This window comes from Chrysemys picta, chromosome 1 (genome assembly GCF_011386835.1).
Source record: "Chrysemys picta bellii isolate R12L10 chromosome 1, ASM1138683v2, whole genome shotgun sequence".
In the NCBI taxonomy this organism is placed as follows: Eukaryota; Metazoa; Chordata; order Testudines; family Emydidae; genus Chrysemys; species Chrysemys picta.
The window spans coordinates 305,050,875-305,073,090 of NC_088791.1; the positions used below are offsets into that span (position 1 = coordinate 305,050,875).

Below are 22,216 nucleotides of genomic sequence, written 5' to 3' on the forward strand. Positions count from 1 at the left end.
GGAAAACAAAAATCAAAGAAATATTTTAGTTTTAAAGTGATGACGTGTGTGGTCTCTTTTCATCTTATGGGAGTCCACATCCATTTCCTATCAATGTTCTGCCTCATTCACTGCATACCATCCAGCCTGCATCCTGATTGCAGCAGAAGTCCTGAGGAAACAACAGTATTTGGTCTGGTAATTAAGGACTGTAACACGCTGAATTTTCAGAAAGGGGCAGAGTTGAGATTGCAAGTCAATTTTGGCCCTGACTTTTGAGTACTCCACTTTGCAACTTTAACCTGCTTCTAAGTTTGTTTCTTTTTATTATTTGTTTCAGAGTAGCAGCCGTGTTAGTCTGTATCCGCAAAAAGAAGAACAGGAGTACTTGTGGCACCTTAGAGACTAACAAATTTATTAGAGCATAAGCTTTCGTGGACTATGCATCCGAAGAAGTGGGCTGTAGTCCACGAAAGCTTATGCTCTAATAAATTTGTTAGTCTCTAAGGTGCCACAAGTACTCCTGTTCTTCTTTTTATTATTTGTGTGTACTTTGAGGTTTTTTTTTTTAAATAGAAAAAGAAATTGTGTAATATGGATGTATCTGGTAGAGAGCAGAAGATCCCTCAAAAATTCCATTCATCTTCGATACCTATGTTATCACACTACCCAGAACAGAAACACATTTTAAAATTCTTTATCATTCAAGTTACTACACATGTGCAGAGTATATTTTTAAGAATCCCTATGATTACAAAATTAAAATAGATCTTCACTGGACCGTCAAAATACATGTTCTAGCCAGGGACACACTCCATGGCAATTTTCACATATCTGCTCAAACTGCTGCTGACTATAGAGCTTTTCAAAAAAGTTGATTTTTATAATAGCAAAATTATTTTTCACCACTCCCCTTTTACTCAAACTGGGGTGAAGTGTTTTTATTCAACACAGCAACATCACATACACACTGAGCAAAAAACACTGAAAGGTTCAAGCCCAGGACTTTGTAAGTAATAAGCAAATGAAGAGTGCCCTTAAAATGCAAACTCTTTGGACACTTTTATTATTCGTATTGCTACATGCTCCAGTTACAAAGAGTTTGATTAAATTAGATTCATTTCTTCTTTTGATATAATTGAAGTTAGCTTAAACTTTTTTCTTGCTTGGTTTTTGATTAATAAATCCTGGTACTTACATATCATAAATCTTGTTTGAAAAGATTTAATCCATACTTAGTATAACCATACTAATCCACTCACCATATAGGAATGGTAATGTCAAAAAGCATGGCTTTTCTGAGGTTCTTGTCATGTTATGTGATACTAAGTCATAATAAGAATACCACACAGGTTTAACATGTATCTATAGTCTCGTTTTGTAAATAAGACTATAAATTATGGGGGAGAGGAGAGAAACCTTTTCTCCTTATTTTAATGCATTTCAAACAATTAATGTAATAGGTTTTACTTGCAGTAACTGCCACCTCATGTACACTTGTCAAACTGTACTTAGGGCTGCCAATTTTGGTTGAATGTATTCCTGGAGGTTTCATCACATGACAATCTTTAACGAAAGATTCATTTTTAATTCCTGTAGACTCCAGGGCAATCCTGGAGGGTTGGCGACCCTAACTGTACATAATATCTTATATTTACACTATAAACAATTGAAAGAACCTTAATTCAGTCATGTAAGGAACAGCTTAAAACTTTAACATAGCTCAGTTGTCTCTGAAGTAACATTGAGCATAGCATCTGGATAAGAGAGAACATGGCATTTCCCTTCATAGTTCATCTGCGTGGAAGGCATTGGCAACACAACTTCAGAAGGAACTACCTTGTGCTTCCTTAAGTTTAGTAACCAAGCTTTACCAGATGGCTGTGAAGTTTAACTCTCACTTAATAAGGCAATCAGGTTTTCCACTGTTTTCAAACAGATACATTTCCAGGAACGATTTCTGTTAGCAGCCCAGCTGCCTCTATTGCATTATTTGGTGGGAGCAACTTTAGTTTAACTTTTGCTTAAAAATAGTAACTGTTTCAATGCTCAAAATTCAGTTCAAGCAACTTTCAAGCAGCTTAACCACCTGCAGCATAATAACTGAGCTCCTGGAGGTGAAATGGGTCTCAATGAAGGAAAGGCAACTGTAAACTGTACTTTGCGTGACAAGTTAGGCTAGCAAACACCAATTCGGATTTTGTTATTACTAATATACTATCCATAGAAACAGTTGGGTCAGAAGACTTGCTTCATTAGTTCTTACCCAAAAATTTAGGGACTCAATTTTCAAAGTTCTCTGAAGGAAAATACTTTATAGCTGTTAAGGCCATCCACCAATTATCTATCTGGTCATTATAGTAATCTTTTGCCCTCAACTACTGATAAAATGGCTTAACATCCCTTCCTGTAGCATAATCTTCAGATTGTCAGGGTATCTAGATGACCTGTGACAGACAAAGCTTCTGGGAAGGAGACAAATACCAATGGCAGTCATCCCACTTTTCAATGCAATTAATTGCAGAGAAATGTGTTCCTATGCAGAAGCTGTCATGAAGATTAAGATATTATTTCCTCTGCCATAGCATCTTCAAAATCTTAGCACATGAAATGGTTTAAGTAGATGGCAACCTCATGTATCTGAATTGCCTCCACACAAATGAAGTCAGCTTTTTCCCCCACTATGAAGTATTTTCTATCCACTTTGTATATAGAGAATGGACTGGGACTTACTGTAGATTGCTGTCTCAACATGACACAATGTAGACAATCTTTTCTACTTGATTTACACCAACTTTGATCACAGTATTTCAGGAAGTACTGAGAGAGATAGAGCCATAGTTAATGAGTTGCAAGAAGGATACCTGTACTTTATAAGCCAGGTTGGAATATTAGGCCTACCACTATTTTGTGACTATTTTGGAAGAAAGTGGTATCAACGTCCTAGAACTAAGCAATGGTTTGGCCCTTGTTCAAAAGATCCTCACTGCATGCTTGGAAACAGACAATTACTATACCACCACATTTTTCACCTCACCATTTTAGGAAAGTGGATAGGAATGATTGTAGCAAAGCAACTCTGGCACCATCTGGAGTCCTCCTGTCAACCTTGATCCCTATACATCAGGCTAGCTTAGGGCATTCGTTATTGTTAGGCAATAGCCTCCTGGTGATGATCAGCTATTAGGTACCCACGTTCATTCATTTTTGATTTGTTAGTAGCCAATGCCACCATTGACCATAAGGTGGTAGTGATACATCTGCAGAAACTGGAGAAGTAGAAGCAAAGCAACTAACTCTGGTGTGTCTGTTTCTTTCTTTCAAAGGTCCAATAGGTGACTCATCCACCCATATGGCTCTCTCATGAAGGGTCCAGCAGAGTTATTGTGGACAGGAATTAAACAGCACATACATGGGGGTTTTACTAGTGACTGGCATACATTCTGAGCTGCAGTGCCATCAGAATTCTGATACTTTGTTTTTTAATCAGATCTGTAGAGTAGTTTCCACTCTTCCACTTTCATAGCAGCAGAGATAAAAGCAAACTTGCCTAAGCTCTCTCTTAAAAACCTTCTCTGAAATGCTGCTGATAGGCAGGAAAAAGCATTCTTAGTAAAATTAGTGGAGTAGGTATCCACTCCCTTTACTGATGAGGTATGCCAGTCTTTTATCAATACTTGCAACCTCATGGGTCTTTGATTCCCAACTGCTTCTAGATCCCAAATATTACACTGTCTTCTGCCATCTTCAGTTACTTAGGCTGTTTCTACTCTTTCCCTATATGTTGGCATCATCCTAGTTGTATGTGCCTCATCAGAATTACCCTTGAGACTATTTGGAAAGTGGAGAACACAATGGCTTGTTTGCTTTCTTAGTGGAGCAGGGTTTTGTGAGCACATTACATTTACTGCACTCGTTTCTTATACGTTTCAGTCAAGAAACCAAAATGTTAGTTTTTACAGAATAATGCCCTTTACAGGTAGAACTTGACTGCCCCTTTCCTTGTGTACCATTTTAACACTTTGAAAGGTTGGTCACAGGGCATATGTAATGATGCATCTTTGGCCGTGTGACTATATTGATCTGCTACTGCCTGAGTTTTTGGTTCTTCACACCACAGAATATCATCTACTGGCTTAAGCATTTACTTGAGGGGGCACAAGACTATGCAGCATGTTTCTCAGGGATGTTAGCAGTGGGTACCTATTACTGCTACTTAGTAGCAATATGATTTGATGGATAGTCTTGAATTATGAGCAGCAAATTCACTCAGACTGAAAAGAACAAATCATTTACTATTTTAAAACATACTTATTAGGACCCAAAATGTGCTAGGCATCTCACAAAGGCACTTACTCTGAACATATTAAATGGGGCCATTTATGAAGATTTAGCATTACATTCAATTTTATATTTATTAAACCCACCAAGATTCACAAGTCTCAGTAAACACATTTTCACACTGCTGTTACCATCATCCTTTCCCCAGCTCCTCTCTTGATTATAGTGTCTTCACTTAAGGACTCATCTAAATTTAGAATCAAAATTCCTTTTGGCAGGTACCATATTTTTACTTCTTCTGTAAAGCAGCTAGCACATATCTGGTCACTAAAAATAAAATAACCACCTATATATCCTTTCACTTAGCAACTATTTGTAAATCAGCTAGAATTTATGGAAAGAAAAACTATTCAACCCTTCAAAAATTTCACTATTTTTTAGGTCAAGTACACTACTCTCAAACACAGTACTAAAATACATAAGATCAAAAAGTAAGTTACTAAACCCTAAGATGATGAAGACAAGATGGCCTTCTGAATTTCTCCTGCACCTCCCCAACAACTGTAATGAGTGAAAAATTAGTTCTGTAAATCCTACTGATCACATTCTAAAAGTGGAAGCTTAGCCTACCCTTCTAACCAGAGTATCTCAGATTACTTTCAACTAAGAAAACAGAATAATCTCCAGATACTGAGGGTATGAATAAATTGGAAGACTCAGACAGGCAACATCTTCTGTAATCCCAGACTCTTATAGATGTGCAAATAAAGTATGCTATGTTTTAGTAGAAGGAAACAGGGAATACTCAAAAAAAAATAGACAAGATTAAAAACGGATATAAGCCATCTGACATGAAAATTAAAGAGAGGCTATAAAGAGCACAGATGTTTTAAAAGACAGGCAAAAACTGAAGTACAGAAACTAAAATAAAACTGCTTAATACAGTCCAAAAATACAATATTCAATAAATATGAACATTTCTAGTGTTCTCTTGGTTTTTATCACATAAAGTGGGCCATAATAATGGTTCAATTCTTTTACAATGTAATAATTCATAGCAATGAATATTGTTTTTAGAAACTGAGAATAAGTGTCAGAGATGCTCTTATGAGATATATTGAAAGTTGTCTTATTTTGTCACTAAGATCAGGCAGTAATCTATTTTCTTTTTAAAAGAATTGTGCATACTAACTACTGATAAATTATTTCAACATTAGTTCTAAAACCAGAGTATTTTACAATCTTTGCCCATTACGTTTCGATAAAGTTGATTTAGTATTGATGACTCAGTATCAATACTAATCAAATAATTTACTGTTTTTGAAATGTAAATAATGACTATGCTTGCAACACTTGAGTGTTCAAGAACACTGAATTTATACATATCAATCAGTAATTTATACCTGCAATCATGTCGTCCACCGTACTCATCTTCAGCAGTACCTGTTCAATTAAGCCAACTTCTGTGCTGGTCTGTAAATTACGGACACTCTTTCGTAGAATGGCTGTGAACATACTCCAGATTTCTGCTTGGCATGTTACATCACAGTGTTCTAAAAGCTCTGACATACACGTTATGCTCTCTGCATCCTGGATTATAAAGTTCATCTCTAGATCAAACTCGCCACCAACCAGCTAAAAAGAAGAAAAAACAAATGTTAGTATGTGCAATGTATAATTTGAGTATTACTGAGGAGTTGAGCACTGAGTCTGAACTGGTTGGCACCTTTTCAGATCCTCATTTCAACCAATATTGACTACTTTTTGAGCGTTGAGGGAGACAATCCAAATAAATTTGATATCAAAACTCACATCCCAGTGGCAACAGATCAGGAAGATAATCAGGATGGCAAAAGCACAGTGGCCACTAAGATCATATAAGAAATTAACTTAAATTTTCCCTCAGTATTGGATAGCACACTTTCAGAAATAAAAATCTCTCTGCAGTCCTCCTTACGCCAACTAATTCAAAGGGCAGATTGACGCCAATGAATACAAGAATAGCAGCATCTGAATTGGCTCAGAAATCAAAATATCTTTGCAATCCCTCTTTAGACCAACTCCCTCAAAGGGCAGGTTGACTCTAGCAAACAAGTGCACTAGTAGCAGCATTAGAATTGGCTCAAATAATAGCACACACCTGTCTGCAGCTCTTGGAAAAGAAAGCTGCCTACTCAAACGATAAAGCTGGAGATATGTCAACTCAATGTATTACTTCTGAGACTCCCTGAAGTAGAAAATTCCAATCCAATGAGATTTTTTTCTGAATGGATCCCAAAATTACTTGGTGTATAGATAAAACTGAACAAACAAAAAAATGGATAGAGCCTATTTGGCTCCAAATACAACCAAAGGAAAGTTCATTCACCCCAACCTGCAAATATCTGCCTACGTAACTAAAGAGAGGCAATCCATGAAAGAGAGCTTACTCAAATGAGGAACACTTGTCATTTTTTTCAGAATTTTTCTCCTCCTTTATAGCAGCAGAAAATTTCATTCAATCCAGGAACAAAACTACACAGAGATCAGAATACACCTCTACCCCAATATAACGCAACCTGATATAACATGGTAAAGCAGTGCTTTGGGGGGGCGGGGCTGCGCACTCCGGTGGATCAAAGCAAGTTCGATATAACGCGGTTTCACCTATAACGTGGTAAGATTTTTTGGCTCCTGAGAACAGCGTTATATCGCGGTAAAGGTGTATTAAACATATTACCTTATACCCAGTAACGATAAAGATATTTGAAAATACAAATATTTCCTTATAAAGACTCCAAATGTAGTCTATAATTTGCTAAGGAAAAAAAAAAATCTTAAGGCACAATACTATATGTTAAATGAAAGATATTTTTAAAAGTATGTGCTGTGTGATTACTTTCAGTGATTACATGTTGATAGAGAATAATTTTATGACAACCTAACTTTTCATAGTTTGATTGAGAACAGTCTGCACTTTCCACAGTCTATAGACTATACAATAATTAAAGTGGCCAGTATGAAACAATAGGTATGCCTTTTTCACATAGGTAGACCAGCCTGCACATTCGGTATTCTTTCCTTTACAGTTGTTAATCCTCAGACCTGACTACTACTACTGAAAGTGATCAACTCAGGTTTCCATTAACTCAAGGATTCATCTCACCTTACCAGTTAATCACTAACAACCAATTTAAAATAGTCTAATGATGTAGTTTAGAATTTACTAAATGATAAATCAGTTGACTACCAATTTGGACTCTAGAGATATCCAAGTTAAATGAAGCAACAGATTGATTTGAATGTATTATTAGTATTTGAATTTTAGGTTTATTATGAGATTGAAATGAATGTGAAAAACGTAATTATTTAGAATTTAAGCAATCATAATGGATGCCTCAGGTAATCACATTTTTTCAAAGCAAAAAACAGGAGCACTTTTCTGGAGACTTTTTTAGTCAAGTCATGAAATAGTCATGCAAAAGACTAAAGTGCACTTCTCAAAAAACTGTGGGTTTGTTTTGCTATTTCTGACTATGTAATACGTGCATATTCTAGGTGGAGGATTTTTCCAGTAAATTAGTGTTGTGTATTAGAGTAATTTACAATAATGAGTAAGTGTCATTAACATTCTCTTTGAACAAATAGCTTTGTACTGTTCAAATCGATTCAAATTTTCTCAGCACACCAAACACTACTGAACATTTGTGCCTGCTAATTTCTACTCAGCATAGCAATACTGTACACAGAAGTTAAAGTAAACTGCAATAAGAGGGGAAAGTGTCACTGCATGAAGGAAGGGGCGCTGGGGCTGGGGGTGGAGGTACTGCTTACAGAAGCAAAGGAGGAGAGAGGGCTCTTTTGCTTTGTTTTCAGCAGAAGGGGCAACAGTGCTCCCACATAACTTTAATCCCTAGCATTTAAACATTTTCACTTATAAAAAAAACAAATGATTTCTGTTCATGCAACATCTTACAGACAAGGATTTAGTAAATGTGCTGCATTTTAAGGTATTGACAAGGCAGGTAATGTAAAGCCTTCTATTGGGCTAAAAATAATTTGAACTATGCACTGCAATTATTAAGGCAAGATACTGCTTTTAGCTGATGTACAGATTACACCTGAAAGGAAGACCTTTGGGGACAGAAGACTGCAGATTTGTGTATTTATTTGTGTAAAAGGCAGCAGATGGTTTAACTTGCTTGCTTCTTCCTCAAATATCAATGGTAATACAAATATTTTTCTATTTTCCCAAAGGGCAGTAATAATTTATTATTCCCACAATGACTTTTTAAGTACTATTATAGTTTGTCATGTTAACTGGGTATATAAATAAACATTATTTAGCTTTGAAAAAGATGCATACATTATAAGTTGGCATAAAGCTTTTTTATTGAAAAAGATGCACATGATTATTTTATTGGACAAATTGATAAGTATGCAAGAATTGGTTCAAGAGGTAAACATACCTGAATCACTAAGTAACAGTAACAACAGGGTAGATAAAAATCCATGATGAAAGAAAAATAATTTTTAAAAATCTCTATTTTATTTTTAAGTTTAAATTAAACACATTTTTCTGTTTTAAAAACATATTTAAAATATTAGAAATTATGAAAACTTATACTAAGGCCTAAACTTAAATATTAGAATTATTTAAATTACATAAATATTAAGCAGTATGTTTACCATCAACGTGTTAAAGAAAGTAAAACTACTGAACTGGAAATAGTTGACCAAGCACCTGAAAGAGACGGTTACTCACCTTTGTAACTGTTTGAGATGTGTTGCTCATATCCATTCCAATTAGGTGTGCGCTCGCCGCGTGCACAATCGTCAGGAGATTTTTACCCTAGCAACACTTGGTGGGCCATCTGAGGAGCCCCCTGGATTGGCGCCTTTATGGCACCGGATATATGCCCCGGCCAACCCAGCGCCCCCTCAGTTCCTTCTTGCCGGCTACTCCGACAGAGGGGAAGGAGGGAGGATTTGGAATGGATATGAGCAACACATCTCGAAGAACAACAGTTACAAAGGTGAGTAACCATCTTTTCTTCTTCGAATGCTTGCTCATATCGATTCCAATTAGGGACTCTCAAGCCTTACCTAGGCTGTGGGGTCAGAGTGAGATGTCACAGAGTGAAGGACTGCTGAACCAAATGCAGCATCACCCTTGGGCTGCTGCACTATTGCATAGTGGGCAGCGAAGGTATGCACCGATGACCAAGTCGCTGCCCTACATATCTCCTGTATGGGCACATGTGCCAGGAAAGCAGAGGATGAAGCCTGAGCCCGTGTGGAGTGGGCGGTAAGGTGCGTAGATGGGACACCAGCCAAGTCATAGGACGCATGGATGCATGATACGATCCGGGATGAGATGCGCTGGAAGGAGACCCGGAAGGCCCTTCATCCGGTCTGCCACAGCAACAAACAGCTGTGACTTTTTCCTGAAGGGTTTTGTTTGCTTGATGTAGAAGGCCAGGGCCCTGCGAATGTCCAGGGAGTGCAGCTGTTGCTCCTGTTGAGAGGCCTCGGGTAGAAGACAGGGAGGAATTCGTCCTGGTTTACATGGAAGGCAGACACCACCTTAGGGAGGAAGGCCGGGTGGGGTCGCAGCTGTACCTTGTCCTTGTGGAACACCATATACGGTAGTTCCGATGTGAGTGCCCTGAGCTCAGATATGCGCCTCGCCTAAGTGATAGCTACGAGGAAGGCTGTCTTCCAGGAAAGGTACAGGAGCGAGCAGGTGGCCATCGGCTCCAACGGGGCACCCACGAGTCTGGATAGGACCAGGTTAAGATCCCATGTAGGGACCGGTTGTCGAATTCGTGGGAACAGGCAGCCCAACCCCTTGAGAAATCTGCTGACCATGAGATTGGAGAAGACCAAGTGCCCGTTTTCACCCAGGTGGAAAGCCGAAATAGCTGCCAGGTGCACCTTGATGGAAGATATTGCCAAGCCCTGCTGCTTTAAGGACAGGAGGTAGTCCAACATGATAGGTACTGACGCCTGAAGGGGGGGGGGGGGTCGTATGATTCCGAGAGCACCAGCAGGAAAAACACTTCCACTTGGCTAAGTATGTGGACCTGGTAGAGGGCTTCCTGCTACCCAAAAGGATCTGCTGAACCGAGTGAGAACAGCACAGCTCAGACTGATTTAGCCATGCAGCATCCATGCTGTGAGGTGGAGAGATTGCAGGTCGGGATGACAGAGTCGACTGTAATCCTGAGTGATCAGGTCTGGCCACAACAGGAGTGGAATCGGGGTGTCCACCGACAGCTCTAGGAGAGTAGCATACCAGGGCTGTCTGGGCCACGCCGGGGCGACCAGAATCAGACGGGCTCTGTCCCTGCGCAGCTTGATTAGGACCCTATGGACTAGCGGGAATGGAGGAAAGGCATAGCATAGGTGATCCTTCCACTGAATTAGGAAGGCGTCTGACAGGGAACCCGGAGAGCGCCCTTGGAGAGAGCAGAACACCTGGCATTTCCGATTCTCGCGAGAGGTGAATAGGTCTATTGGGGAAAGCCCCACTTCAGGAAGACAGAGTGGATGACATCCGGGCTAACCGACCACTCATGAGCCTGGAATGATCTGCTGAGGTGGTCCGCTAAGGTGTTCTGGACCCCTGGGAGAAACGATGCCACCAGATGGATCGAGTGGGCTATGCAGAATTCCCACAGATGAGTGGCCTCCCAACAGAGGGGGGGGGGGGATGACCAGGCTCCCCCTTGTTTGTTGATGTAAAACGTGGCCGTAGTGTTGTCTGTAAGGACTGCAACACAATGGCCTGGAATGCGCTCTCGGAATGCTTGACACGCCAGGCGCACTGCTCTGAGTTCCTGTACGTTGATGTGCAGGGATAACTCTCTTGACAACCATAGCCCCTGTATACGGAGGTTCCTGAGGTGGGCTCCCTATCCCAGAGATGACGCATCCGTGACTAGGGACACAGAGGGCTGCAGAGCGTGAAATGGCACCCCTTCGCACACTGATTTGGGGTCCAGTCACCAGCCTAGAGAAGCTAATATCCCTGGCGGGATGGTAACCACTGTGCTCAAGCTGTCCCGACCTGGGCGGTACACTGTTGCTAGCCAGGCTTGGAGTGGACGTAGTCGCAGCCTGGCGTGCCTGGTCACAAATGTGCAAGAGGCCAGGAGGCATAGGCATGTTTTCACAGTCGAGGTCGGGAAGCTTTGCAGGCTGTGGACGATGTTCCCCAGGGATTGGAAGCATGCCTCCAGCAGAATTGCCCAGGCTAGGCCTGCTTCTAATACTGCCCCTATGAATTCTGTCCTCTGGGTTGGTACCAGAGTGGATTTCATGACATTGAGCAAGAGGCCCAGCCCATTGAACATGTTCATGGTGAGATGAAGATGAGACTGCACCTGATCCCTGGAGCAACCCTGAAAAAGCCAGTCGTCGAGATATGGGAACACTTGGACCTGTTGTCGACAAAGGGAGGCAGCCACCACAGCCATGCATTTGGAAAACACCCTGGGGGCCGTGGATAGGCTGAAAGGAATGACGGTGAATTGAAAGTGCTGTTGATTGACCACAAAGCGATTGACCACAATGGGACATGTTAAAGTATATTAATTTTGTCCTCAAATATGTATTTCAAATAATTTTAAGAGAATAGAAGAAGTCATGAAAGAACAAAGATTTTATAAGCAACAAAACATTGTAATTATCAATGACCTCCTGTTATACTTATCTGCCTCAGGACATTAGCTTTGCTGGGACAGAAACCACGACAGAAGAAACTGTAAAAATTATTACAAAAGCTGTCTGCTTTCTACTAATTTCCCTAAGGAAGAAGATCAGTTCTCACTAAAGTCTCCAGGACCAGGAGTCAGATTTTCCCAACACTAGAAATGGGCAAACCAGAAACTCTACCTAGTGCAAAAGGATACTATGGGGGTTTTTTTTAAATCACTATTAATCTGGAATAGAATAATATTATTTCAATGAACAGAGAGGTCCAAACATATCTGACACTTCAATTAAGTCAATATAGTCACAAAAGAGATTAATTTGGCCCATTGTGTTTAAGCCTGTAAAACAATTACTACCAATGCTTAAATAATAATTAAAAAGTAACAAATAAGTATGAATCTTTAAGGGGATTGTCCCAAAACTCTTGGAGAATGTGTGCCCTGGGCTCTCAAACGCTGAAGCTGCAGTAAAGGAATGTCCATTGAATCTATTCACCTCCCCCTTGCTCTAGTGCACAACCAGGTCCTGAGTATGTAAGGCAAGTCCTTAGACCGCAAAGAAGTGGATGGACAGGAAGTGTGCATCAAGATGGGTAATCACAGGGTACATCTACACTGCAAAAAAATACCCCGCAGCAGCAAATTTCAGGGCTTGGGACCAACTGATTCAGGCTCACACTACAGGGCTAAAAATAACAATGTAGACACTCCCACTTGGGCTGGAGCCTGGGCTCTAAAACTCAGAGAACGGAGAGGATATCAGAGCTCAGGATCTAGCCTGAGCACTAATGTCTACACTGCTATTTTTAGTCCTGTAACATAAGCCCTGCAAGCCCAAGTCAGTTGACCCAGGCTCCAAGACTTGGTGCCACAGGGTTGTTTTTGTTTTGCAGTGTAGATGGACCCACATTTATTTGGGTAAGTAACCATTTGTTCTTCCTTTAAGATCTGCCTTCATGGATCCCCTCTTCCCCTGGAAGATTAGGCAGCATCTGTGGGGGATCTACTGGTGATCTCAGAAGTATTAACTGAAAAGCTATTACAGGACTGCTCCTCTGAACTGGGCATTAGATCTAAAGCTTAGGTAAAGAGAATAATGCTGTTTGAGGGTATATTCAGAACTCCAAACAAGCATCTCTAGACATTTCCATTATAGATACACTGCAATATTATATCCTGGAGGCTGCCTAGTACTTAGATGAGTGTGCACTAATCCCCGTAGTTGGGGGGGGGAGGGGGAGAGGGAGAATTGCCAGATCACAGAAGTTTAGTATACACATCATTATCTATTTGGACAGACCTCTGGTTTTAGTTGCATATGCCAAAAAGTCTGTCGAACTTCTAGTTTGGTCTGGCCTTGTTTTGTTAACAAAGGGTCTCTTTTACATATAAAGCTTGAAGTCTTACGTCTGCTGGATGTCACTGAGGCTTAGAGAAAAAAACAGGAAGAGCTATTGGCATGAATCTCATGAACTGTTCAGGCTACTTAACTATGAAGAACACCAGTTTTACATAGAGATAGTACATAACTGCATTAGCATGAGGTTCAGATCCCATGACAGAGATGGTCATCCACCAGAGGGAATACCCAACATATATTTAACAAATGTCAATACAAAGATAAACCTAGAACAACCACCCATGCACTAGAAGCTGGAAGGTTGGAAATACACCCAGATCAACTCTGACAGAGCTCAAAGAGTTATAGGACTGTTTTACTTGCAAGTATATATGCAAAATTAAAATAAGATGATTGTCTACTTGGGTTTAACCCTTTCTGAGCTGCCCAAAGGACAATCCCTTTCCATTTCATTAGACCACTTTTTGGTAAAGGCTTCCTGTTTCACAACAGAATTGTTTTGGACATCAGTAGAACATGTTTACTCAAGCTATTACTTTGTGAGACTTCAGATCTGAACAGAGACTCTTACCTGAACCTGAGACAGGAAATCTGCAAGACTGGTAATCAGGACTTCCACTTCTGTTATCAGTTCAAGGATGGAGAACCACAATTGTGGTTAGTAACCCTAGACTGGCTCAACATCTTGGCTCTATCCTATGTGACTTAATAGTTCCTCTTATACATTCCTTCCGATTCTGATCCCAATCTAAAAGAGGATTCGGTCATATACTGGGTCCTGCCTGCCCCAAAACAGAGGAAAAGAAACCAGGCATTTTCCTTGGTGGCAAAATGATCTGAGACTTGCCACATCTTCAAAAGAGTTTGAAAAACACTGTCCTTCCATTACCATCAGGGCATCAGTAATAGACCTCAGATAGCTGCAGGAACCACAGACCTTGATATCAGTCCCAACAGCCCCAAAACAGATAGATAATAAATAAAAGAAAAACTCTGGAAAGGACCAACACACAATAGAAGGGGAAGGAGCCCATGAGGGCTGAGTCACAGGTGCTGCCTGCACCCATGCACAAACCAAACTTTTTTCTTCTTAATTAGTAGTAATGACTGTTATAAAGGAATGGGAACAGGGAAGGGAGATAAAAACAGACTATGGTAGTGTCATAAAAACAGCGTGCCCACTGCTCCTTCGGGCAGTTAGAAAGAACTGAAGAGCCATTGGAACCACACCTTTTTATATCCTCCAATCCCAATGTGAGGGAGGTGGTTAGAAAACAAAGGTATGTCTACATTGCGATTAGACACCCACTGCTGGCCCATGACATCTGACTTGAGCTCATGGGGCACAGGCTAAGATGCTGTTAAAATGCAGTCTTGGCATTCGGGCTCAGGCAGCAGCCCAGGCCCTGGGAACCTCCCACCTCACAAGGTCCCAGAACTTAGGCTGCAGCCTGAGCCAAAACGCCTACTCTGCCAATTAAACAGCCCCTTAGCCCGAGCCAGCTGGTACAGGCCAGCTGCAGGTTTTTAATTGCAGTATAGATTTACCAGAACAGCCCCAACAAACACTGCTTGCTAGAAACTTCAAGCTCCCCTACTAACATTTCCAATCCTGAGCTAAGAAGTACTGCCTCAAGGAGAGAAAAGTAGTTTCTGTTTATACAAATCTTGGCTTCTCCAATAAGATTCTTCTACTAGTAACTGGGCTAAAATCATCAGCTTACTAGATGGCCTTATAACTTTTAGCCCCTCAAAACTAATGACATGATTCAAACCTGCAAGCTAGATCATCATAGAAGATTAGGGTTGAAAGAGACCTCAGGAGGTCATCTAGTCCAACCCCCTGCTCAAAGCAGGACCAATCCCAACTAAATCATCCCAGCCAGGGCTTTGTCAAGCTGGGCCTTAAAAACCTCTAAGGATAGAGATTCCACCACCTCCCTAGGTAACCCATTCCAGTACTTCACCACCCTCCTAGTGAAATAGTGTTTCCTAATATCCAACCTAAACCTCTCTCACTGCAACTTGAGACCATTGCTCCTGCCACCACTGAGAACAGCTGAGCTCCATTCTCTTTGGAACCCCCTTTCAGGTAGTTGAAGGCTGCTATCAAATCCCCCCTCACTCTTCTCTTCTGCAGACCAAGTAAGCCCAGTTCCCTCAGCCTCTCCTCATAAATCATGTGCCCCAGCCCCCTAATCATTTTTGTTGCCCACCGCTGGACTCTCTCCAATTTGTCCACATCCTTTCTGTAGTGCGGGGCCCAAAATTAGACACAATACTCCAGATCTGGCCTCACCTGTGCCGAATAGAAGGGAATAATCACTTCCCTCCATCTTCTGGCAATGCTCCTACTAATGCAGCCCAATATTTGTCAACCTTCTTGGCAACAAGGGGACACTGTTGACTCAGATCCAGCTTCTCATCCACTGTAATCCCCAGGTTCTTTTCTGCAGAACTGCTGCTTAGCCAGTCGGTTCCCAACCTGTAGCAGTGCATGGGATTCTTCCATTCTAAGTGCAGGACTCTGCACTTGTCCTTGTTGAACCTCATCAGATTTCTTTTGGCCCAGTCCTCCAATTTATCTATCTATGTCACTCTGGACCCTATCCCTACCCTCCAGCGTATCTATCTCTACCCCCATGTTAGTGTCATCCGCAAACTTGCTCAGGGTGCAATCCATCCCATCATCCAGATCATTAATGAAATCATCTTCACTTTCCTCACCAATCCTCTTTAGCCCCCAACCCTTTACAAAGAGATTGGATTTTATTTCAGAAGGGGTCAGGGAATATTTGCCAGGCATAGGTGGTCACATGGTTTACAGAGGAGACTGAAGATATGAAAGAGGAAGTTAGTCATGAGGATACCATGACACATGGCATATAATGTATAGGGATTCAGTACTCTGGTTAGTTTATATAATAAACACTCAGAATACATTTTGCAGTTACATATGAGTAGACTTTGCAGAATTTGATTTTTTTAACTAATTTTGATGGATAATATTGACATTTATTTTTAAGCATTTCCTCTATTGCTATTTAAATTTTCACAATTGCACAAATGTATGGGTTTTAAGCATGTTTTAATTTTTATTAATTTACATTTTTCACAGTTGTGGGAAATTAAGGGGGGGGGGCCAGAAAATTATTTCAAGACAGATGTTGAGATTCAAAAATGTGTAGCTTTATAACCATTAAAAACACAAACTGTCAACATCACATGTCAAAATATACAAAGTAAATATCCTTAAATCAAACTCAAGTTTTCAAGCAGCATTTTTCTTACTTTATCTATCCACAGATTTTGATTATTATAGATGGAAATATTTTTTCATCAGCTTATGGGTGTTCAGTGAAAACATTTACTGACATTTAACCAATAAAAATCTAATCCTTCCCAGACAGCTTATAAGCACCTCAATAATGAAGCACTAAATGCCTAAAAGTTCACAAGAAGCAATTATTCCTATCTCTTCGCACCACCTAGAACAGTGATGCCCAAACTTTTCTCTCACACCTCCTCTTGCCAATAATGGAATAATAAAGGGCTGGGAGTGGAGCAGGGGCCAGAGCTGTGGCCAGATGGCACTCCCTCCCCACCTACTCATGGGGGCTGGCACAGGCCCACCCAGACATTCCTCCACAACCCCTTAGGGGATGTGCCCCGCAGTTTGAGGACCACTGACCTAGAACCTCAAACACATAATAGCAGCTTTCAGTCTGATTTAATTTGGGATGTAGATCATCTCAAAAGAAGCAATACTATATATGTAAATAATAATGTCCTATGCTGCCCTTACTATAGACGGGACTGATGGCAACGCCTATTAAGGTTGCCTGATTCTTCTCATTATGAAACTCTGTTTAAGAGTTGTTTATAACTTTACCAAACTAACCACATGTGCTGAAATTTTCCATGCTGTGTGTCTGTCTCAGGCTAAAAGTTTTTGAAAGATTTCACCCAAAATGGTTCAGCTTTTTCAGAGAACAAGGGTAGAGGGGAAATAGTTGTTTTGCCCATGTTAAAAAAAAGTGTGGGTTTTTTGGTTTTGTTTTTAGATTAACGCCCTCATGCTTTGGAGCAGGAATGTGAAATGGGCAGGTGCTGGCCTTTTGTCATCCCATGAAAGTCCAGTCATAGGGCTTTGAGAAACCACAGTTCACACATGCTCAGTACAGACTTGCTAGAATGTAACAGCTAAAATCTCCAAAAAATCTGTCCTCACCGATCACGTTTAAGTCACCCAGCTCATACTTGTGACCGGACTGTGCACACCATCTCCCACCAGAGCAACTGAGTGTAGTAAGATGAGGCCCTAAATCATAAACCCTTATATCAGAGGCCCAGTATGAGGCCTAAGGCCTGAACTAAAGTAATGGTCAAGGCTTTGCTAACAAAGTTAAGCTGTGAGCCAGAGGCAGGCCCTGCTCACAGAAGCTGGCAAAGAAAGGGCTGATGCTGCAAAAGGAGACATACCTAAAAGGTACTGAACACTAGATATCAGAACATTCGCATTCTTGCACATTCCACACAGCTAACAAGGAACAGGCTGACCCACCCTAAAGACAGGGTCAAAAGGATAATACAATGGATAGAGTTGTTTTGTTCGAACCAACATGTACAAGGTGAGACGCGGCACCTTACTGCATAGAGGGGTTGTACCTTGCTACGTAGAGGGGTTGCAACTCAATATGTCAGGAGTATTGTATAACTTGTTTGTACCCGTGTATAAAAATGCATCACTGGGGTGGTGTCTTTGCCTGGCCTACGGGGCAGTGGAGAGTCCCGCCACTGACTGAGCTGGTCAGGGAGCACATATGTACTAGCAGAACTGTAGACATCTGATCCGGGAAGCTAGAGACTGTGTTTCGTTTGACAATAAACCTGGCTGGGTGCCTTCATACCTCATCAGAGTCTGTGGTCATTGGGGGTTCTCTCGGGGTCTGCTGCGCCAGCAATCTGCAGAGCCGGGGCAGCACACAGAGGGAACACACACATGCAGCCGACTGATATCAACATTGAACAGAGCAGAGCACCACACAGGTGGCATCTGACAACACTGAGCATGATCCATCCCATCATCATGGCTCCTATTTGTGACTGGACTGCGCATGCACCACTGATACCAGTCAGCTCTGTGTTCTTGGGGAACCTGGGCGCAGTATCCAGCCTGTCTGACTCATGAAAGGACACACACACCCCTCCCCAGCCTCTGCTGGAACCAAAACCAATCAGAGAAAAGACTTGTAGAGAGCAGTGAAGGGCGGTGGGAGACACACCTAGACCCCTCCTGACAAGGGTGACAAGATTAAGGCAACTCCCCTAGCCTCACCTGCATCAAAGATGGGACAAGGAGGCATCGCCATTAGCATACAGAATAGGAACAGAGATTCCAAGGCAAGAACCACACTGAACTCTGGGACCATAAAAGCAGGGAAGCACTGCATCATGGGGGATCTCTGCTCCAGATGTTAATGAACCTACACCTGCACACACACCCAGTTCAGCAGTTATCAGACCAATTCTAGTAATAAATCCTTGATTGATATCCTAAATACTGAAGCAGCCTAATTGCATTGTGAGCTCCCTGGAAGAAACACCACCCATAGCCAAAAGTGATCAGCTCCTATTGTCTAGCCTAAAGAAAACCCTTGAGTCATCAGTTTAACCATAAACAAATCTAGTGTTCTCCCTTGAACCATTGAATTTTCCTTACAAAAACCCCTACTCACACTCCAGTAAGTGTTCTGATGCATGGATCCAAACTCTGCATCAGTTCTACTGGGATTTCATCTTCTCCTGACTGATCGTGCTGGGGGCTCGGCCTGTCTCCAGCACTCAGCTACCACCATCACCTGGGAACCCTGACCAATTCAAGCTTCATAGAAATGGTGAGATCCCCCCCCCCCGCCCCGCTCTGTTTTCTTTTCTACCTCAGGTACAACTTTCTAACCCTGACTTGTTTAATCAGGTATAGTTTTCTATATATGATTTTTGTAACCTTTAATAGTATAACTGTTATATTGGCTTAGGCTCTCCTTGTGTAGTTATCACCATTATTCAATAAATAACTTATGGTTAAGCTGGTTGCTTCCCTCTCTGAACTTTACTCTGTTGTGTTTTTAGCTTCCCCACTTACTCTGCAGCAACACTTCTCTTATCTTCTCTTAGGGGACTTACAGAAGGGAGAAGTAGGGCTCCATATGAAAAGACAAGTGACAAGCATTACATTGATAGAATTACAGAACTCTCCCCTACCCCCCAGAAGAGTAACCCTAATAAATGAGCCTCCCCCGAAGTAATGGGCAAATCTGATAACACTACCTCCCTACCGGAAGGGAGCATGCTTCCCAGGAGGCTATACAACTTTAATATTAAATATTTTGAACGCTTGATTTCGCAAGCATAATAATGTTCTTTTACATAGGCTGGGTTTTTTTTGAGAGCAATATTATTTAAAGTAGTGTATTTTCACACACACACTGCTAATGCTGAAGATTTTACTGATTATTATAACCTTTGAGTTTAACATAGTACTTAATAATTGCAGTAAGAACTATAACGACAAAGATTGCGTCTTTCAATAAACTGCTTAATTTTCCCGCAATTAAAAATTCAGATTTTCAAACAAATCCACTTACAAAAGTTTATAAGATTTGGACAGTTTTTCAAAACAATACTTAAACCTTTTGTTCTACAGCTCTTTCAAACACATGCAATGTAACATGTCACTTGATTCATTTTAATGACAAAGCTGGTCTCTGTGCAACAAAATTCAGTTTAATATGATTAAGGTTTTATTGATGATGTCATGCATCCTCAAGAGCTTTGCAGACAAAAAAAAAATCAATCTATTGACCCGGCTGTTTCATATTAACTAGCTGAATAAGATCATCTGAGATATAGGAGGGCTGGTGAAAGAGGAACATATAATTATGGAATTGTGAAGGACACAAGCATTTTAATACAAACAATAAGGTGTTTAGCCAATACAGTTTTTATATTAAAGTCAAGTTAACATGAAAAAATTTCCAGCTGTCTTGCTTGATATCAACTATGACTATCACAAGCAGAGGTAATTATTACTGAAGTACACAGAGTATGTCTAGATGCCCTCTGAAATTTGGCTTGCAATATGTTGTCCTCTAATAATAGGTAGGTTTGAAGCCTTTAAGTTTAGATGACTGTATTCTTCTGACTTTTCTCCCTGTTGGGAAATACATGATCCTGGGTGGCCTCTTTACTTTTCTTGTTCAGGGAGTAATGTACATAATTTAAGAATCTGAGATGATCCATGTTTAGTTGGGTTTGTCCCCCAGAAATATTCAGGTTGTTAAAATATTCTGTCTTTTTTTATTTATAATAGATCCAGGAATTTCTTGTTCTTGATCTCATTCTAGGCCAAAGAAGCGGTACTGCAGTTTCCCACTTGCTTTGCTTTTCTTCTACACTGACCCAATATATTTCTGTGCTTTTCTATACTATCAAATTTCGTATCACTTGCGGCGTAAAATTCTTGCCCTCAGTCCTTTCAATCCTATATAGTCAATGCAAACATGTAAGGTCTCAATCATCCCACCAAACTTCAGTTATGCCCACTGATCATGCTTTCCATTATTGTCACTTCTAGCTCATCTTGCTTAAAAGATGATTACATCCCTAAAACCAGTATATAAACTGTTAGAAGAAACTGTGCTACTGTTGCAGGGTTCTGCTTTAACTGATGAAAATAGCTGTAATATTGTAATGGTTTGGCCAAAACTATATCCAAGTGCGGATAGGCCTATGAACTCACCTGCCTAATGTATGTTTAGCATTTGTAGCCACTACCGACATTAAGAACTTCACCGAGCATCCTTGGGGATTCCTTGGCTGTCACAAGCATCCTGATTGAAAAGCATTGCTATCCATGAATACATAACAAAGCAGTTGCTTATTTCCTGTTTTCAGACAGTATCTTAGGTATTTATACAGTGACAACCATTGAAGTATCTAATGTTCTTTCCTCTACTGTTGTCCTTTCAGCAGAACCTAGGGCTGTCAATCAAGGAATACATACTCCATGTATTATTCCAGATCCATGAAATTTTGCTTCTACAGGCACTGAATTGAAATTGGAATATCCATCTTACAGAATTTGTCTGATCAATTTGTGCATTTTCACAATGAGACTAGAGTCAAGATTTTCACAACTGGGTGCCTATAGTCAGCCTCCCACCATCAGGACTAAGGGGTCTGATTTTCAGAAAAAAATGGAGCATCTGTGTGCTCAGCAAAGTCAGTATTTTAAGTACATTATTATTGTTATTAAAAAATGAGAAGAGGCTGGGTGGGGAAGTGAAGAAAGCATGGACTTCAATGGAAAGTTATTGCTATCAGTTAGCCAACTGAATTAGGCAGCAAAAAAAACTGAAGCGCTGAGTGGGGGTAGCGGGCAAAAATAATAATAATAATTAATGGAGATATCCCATCTCCTAGAACTGGAAGGGACCTTGAAAGGTCATGGAGTCCAGCCCCCTGCCTTCACTAGCAGGAACAAGTACTGATTTTGCCCCAGATCCCTAAGTGGCCCCCTCAAGGATTGAACTCACAACCCTGGGTTTAGCAGGCCAATGCTCAAACCACTGAGCTATCCCTCCCCCCTTGCTTGCAGGAAGCAGCAGCTGCTATTTGGGGCCCCTAAGCCTCATGAGTTTACTGCTCTACTATTGAAAGACCTAAATATCAGAGACAAATACCTCAAAATGTAGATAAATTGTGCAACAAAGGAATGCACTTGCCATGTGGGACTTCTCCTGTGCAGTTTAGAAGTCCCAAATGCCAGCCACCTCCTCATGAAAGCCTCTGCCTGTTTCCACCAAGGCACGGTTTTAGTTTCTTTAGGGTTACCATA

General features: G+C 40.9%; 1 protein-coding gene across 12 annotated transcripts in view; it reads right to left on the reverse strand.

Moving 5' to 3' along the window:
- Positions 1-22,216, reverse strand: part of NBEA (neurobeachin) — an 823,962-nt gene that overhangs the window by 697,394 nt on the left and 104,352 nt on the right. For all 12 annotated transcript variants that reach the window (XM_065581345.1, XM_065581343.1, XM_065581347.1 and 9 more), the window contains exon 2: positions 5,664-5,895. In XM_065581345.1, coding sequence (XP_065437417.1) covers positions 5,664-5,895 — 232 coding nt within the window. The remainder of the gene's footprint in view (positions 1-5,663; positions 5,896-22,216) is intronic.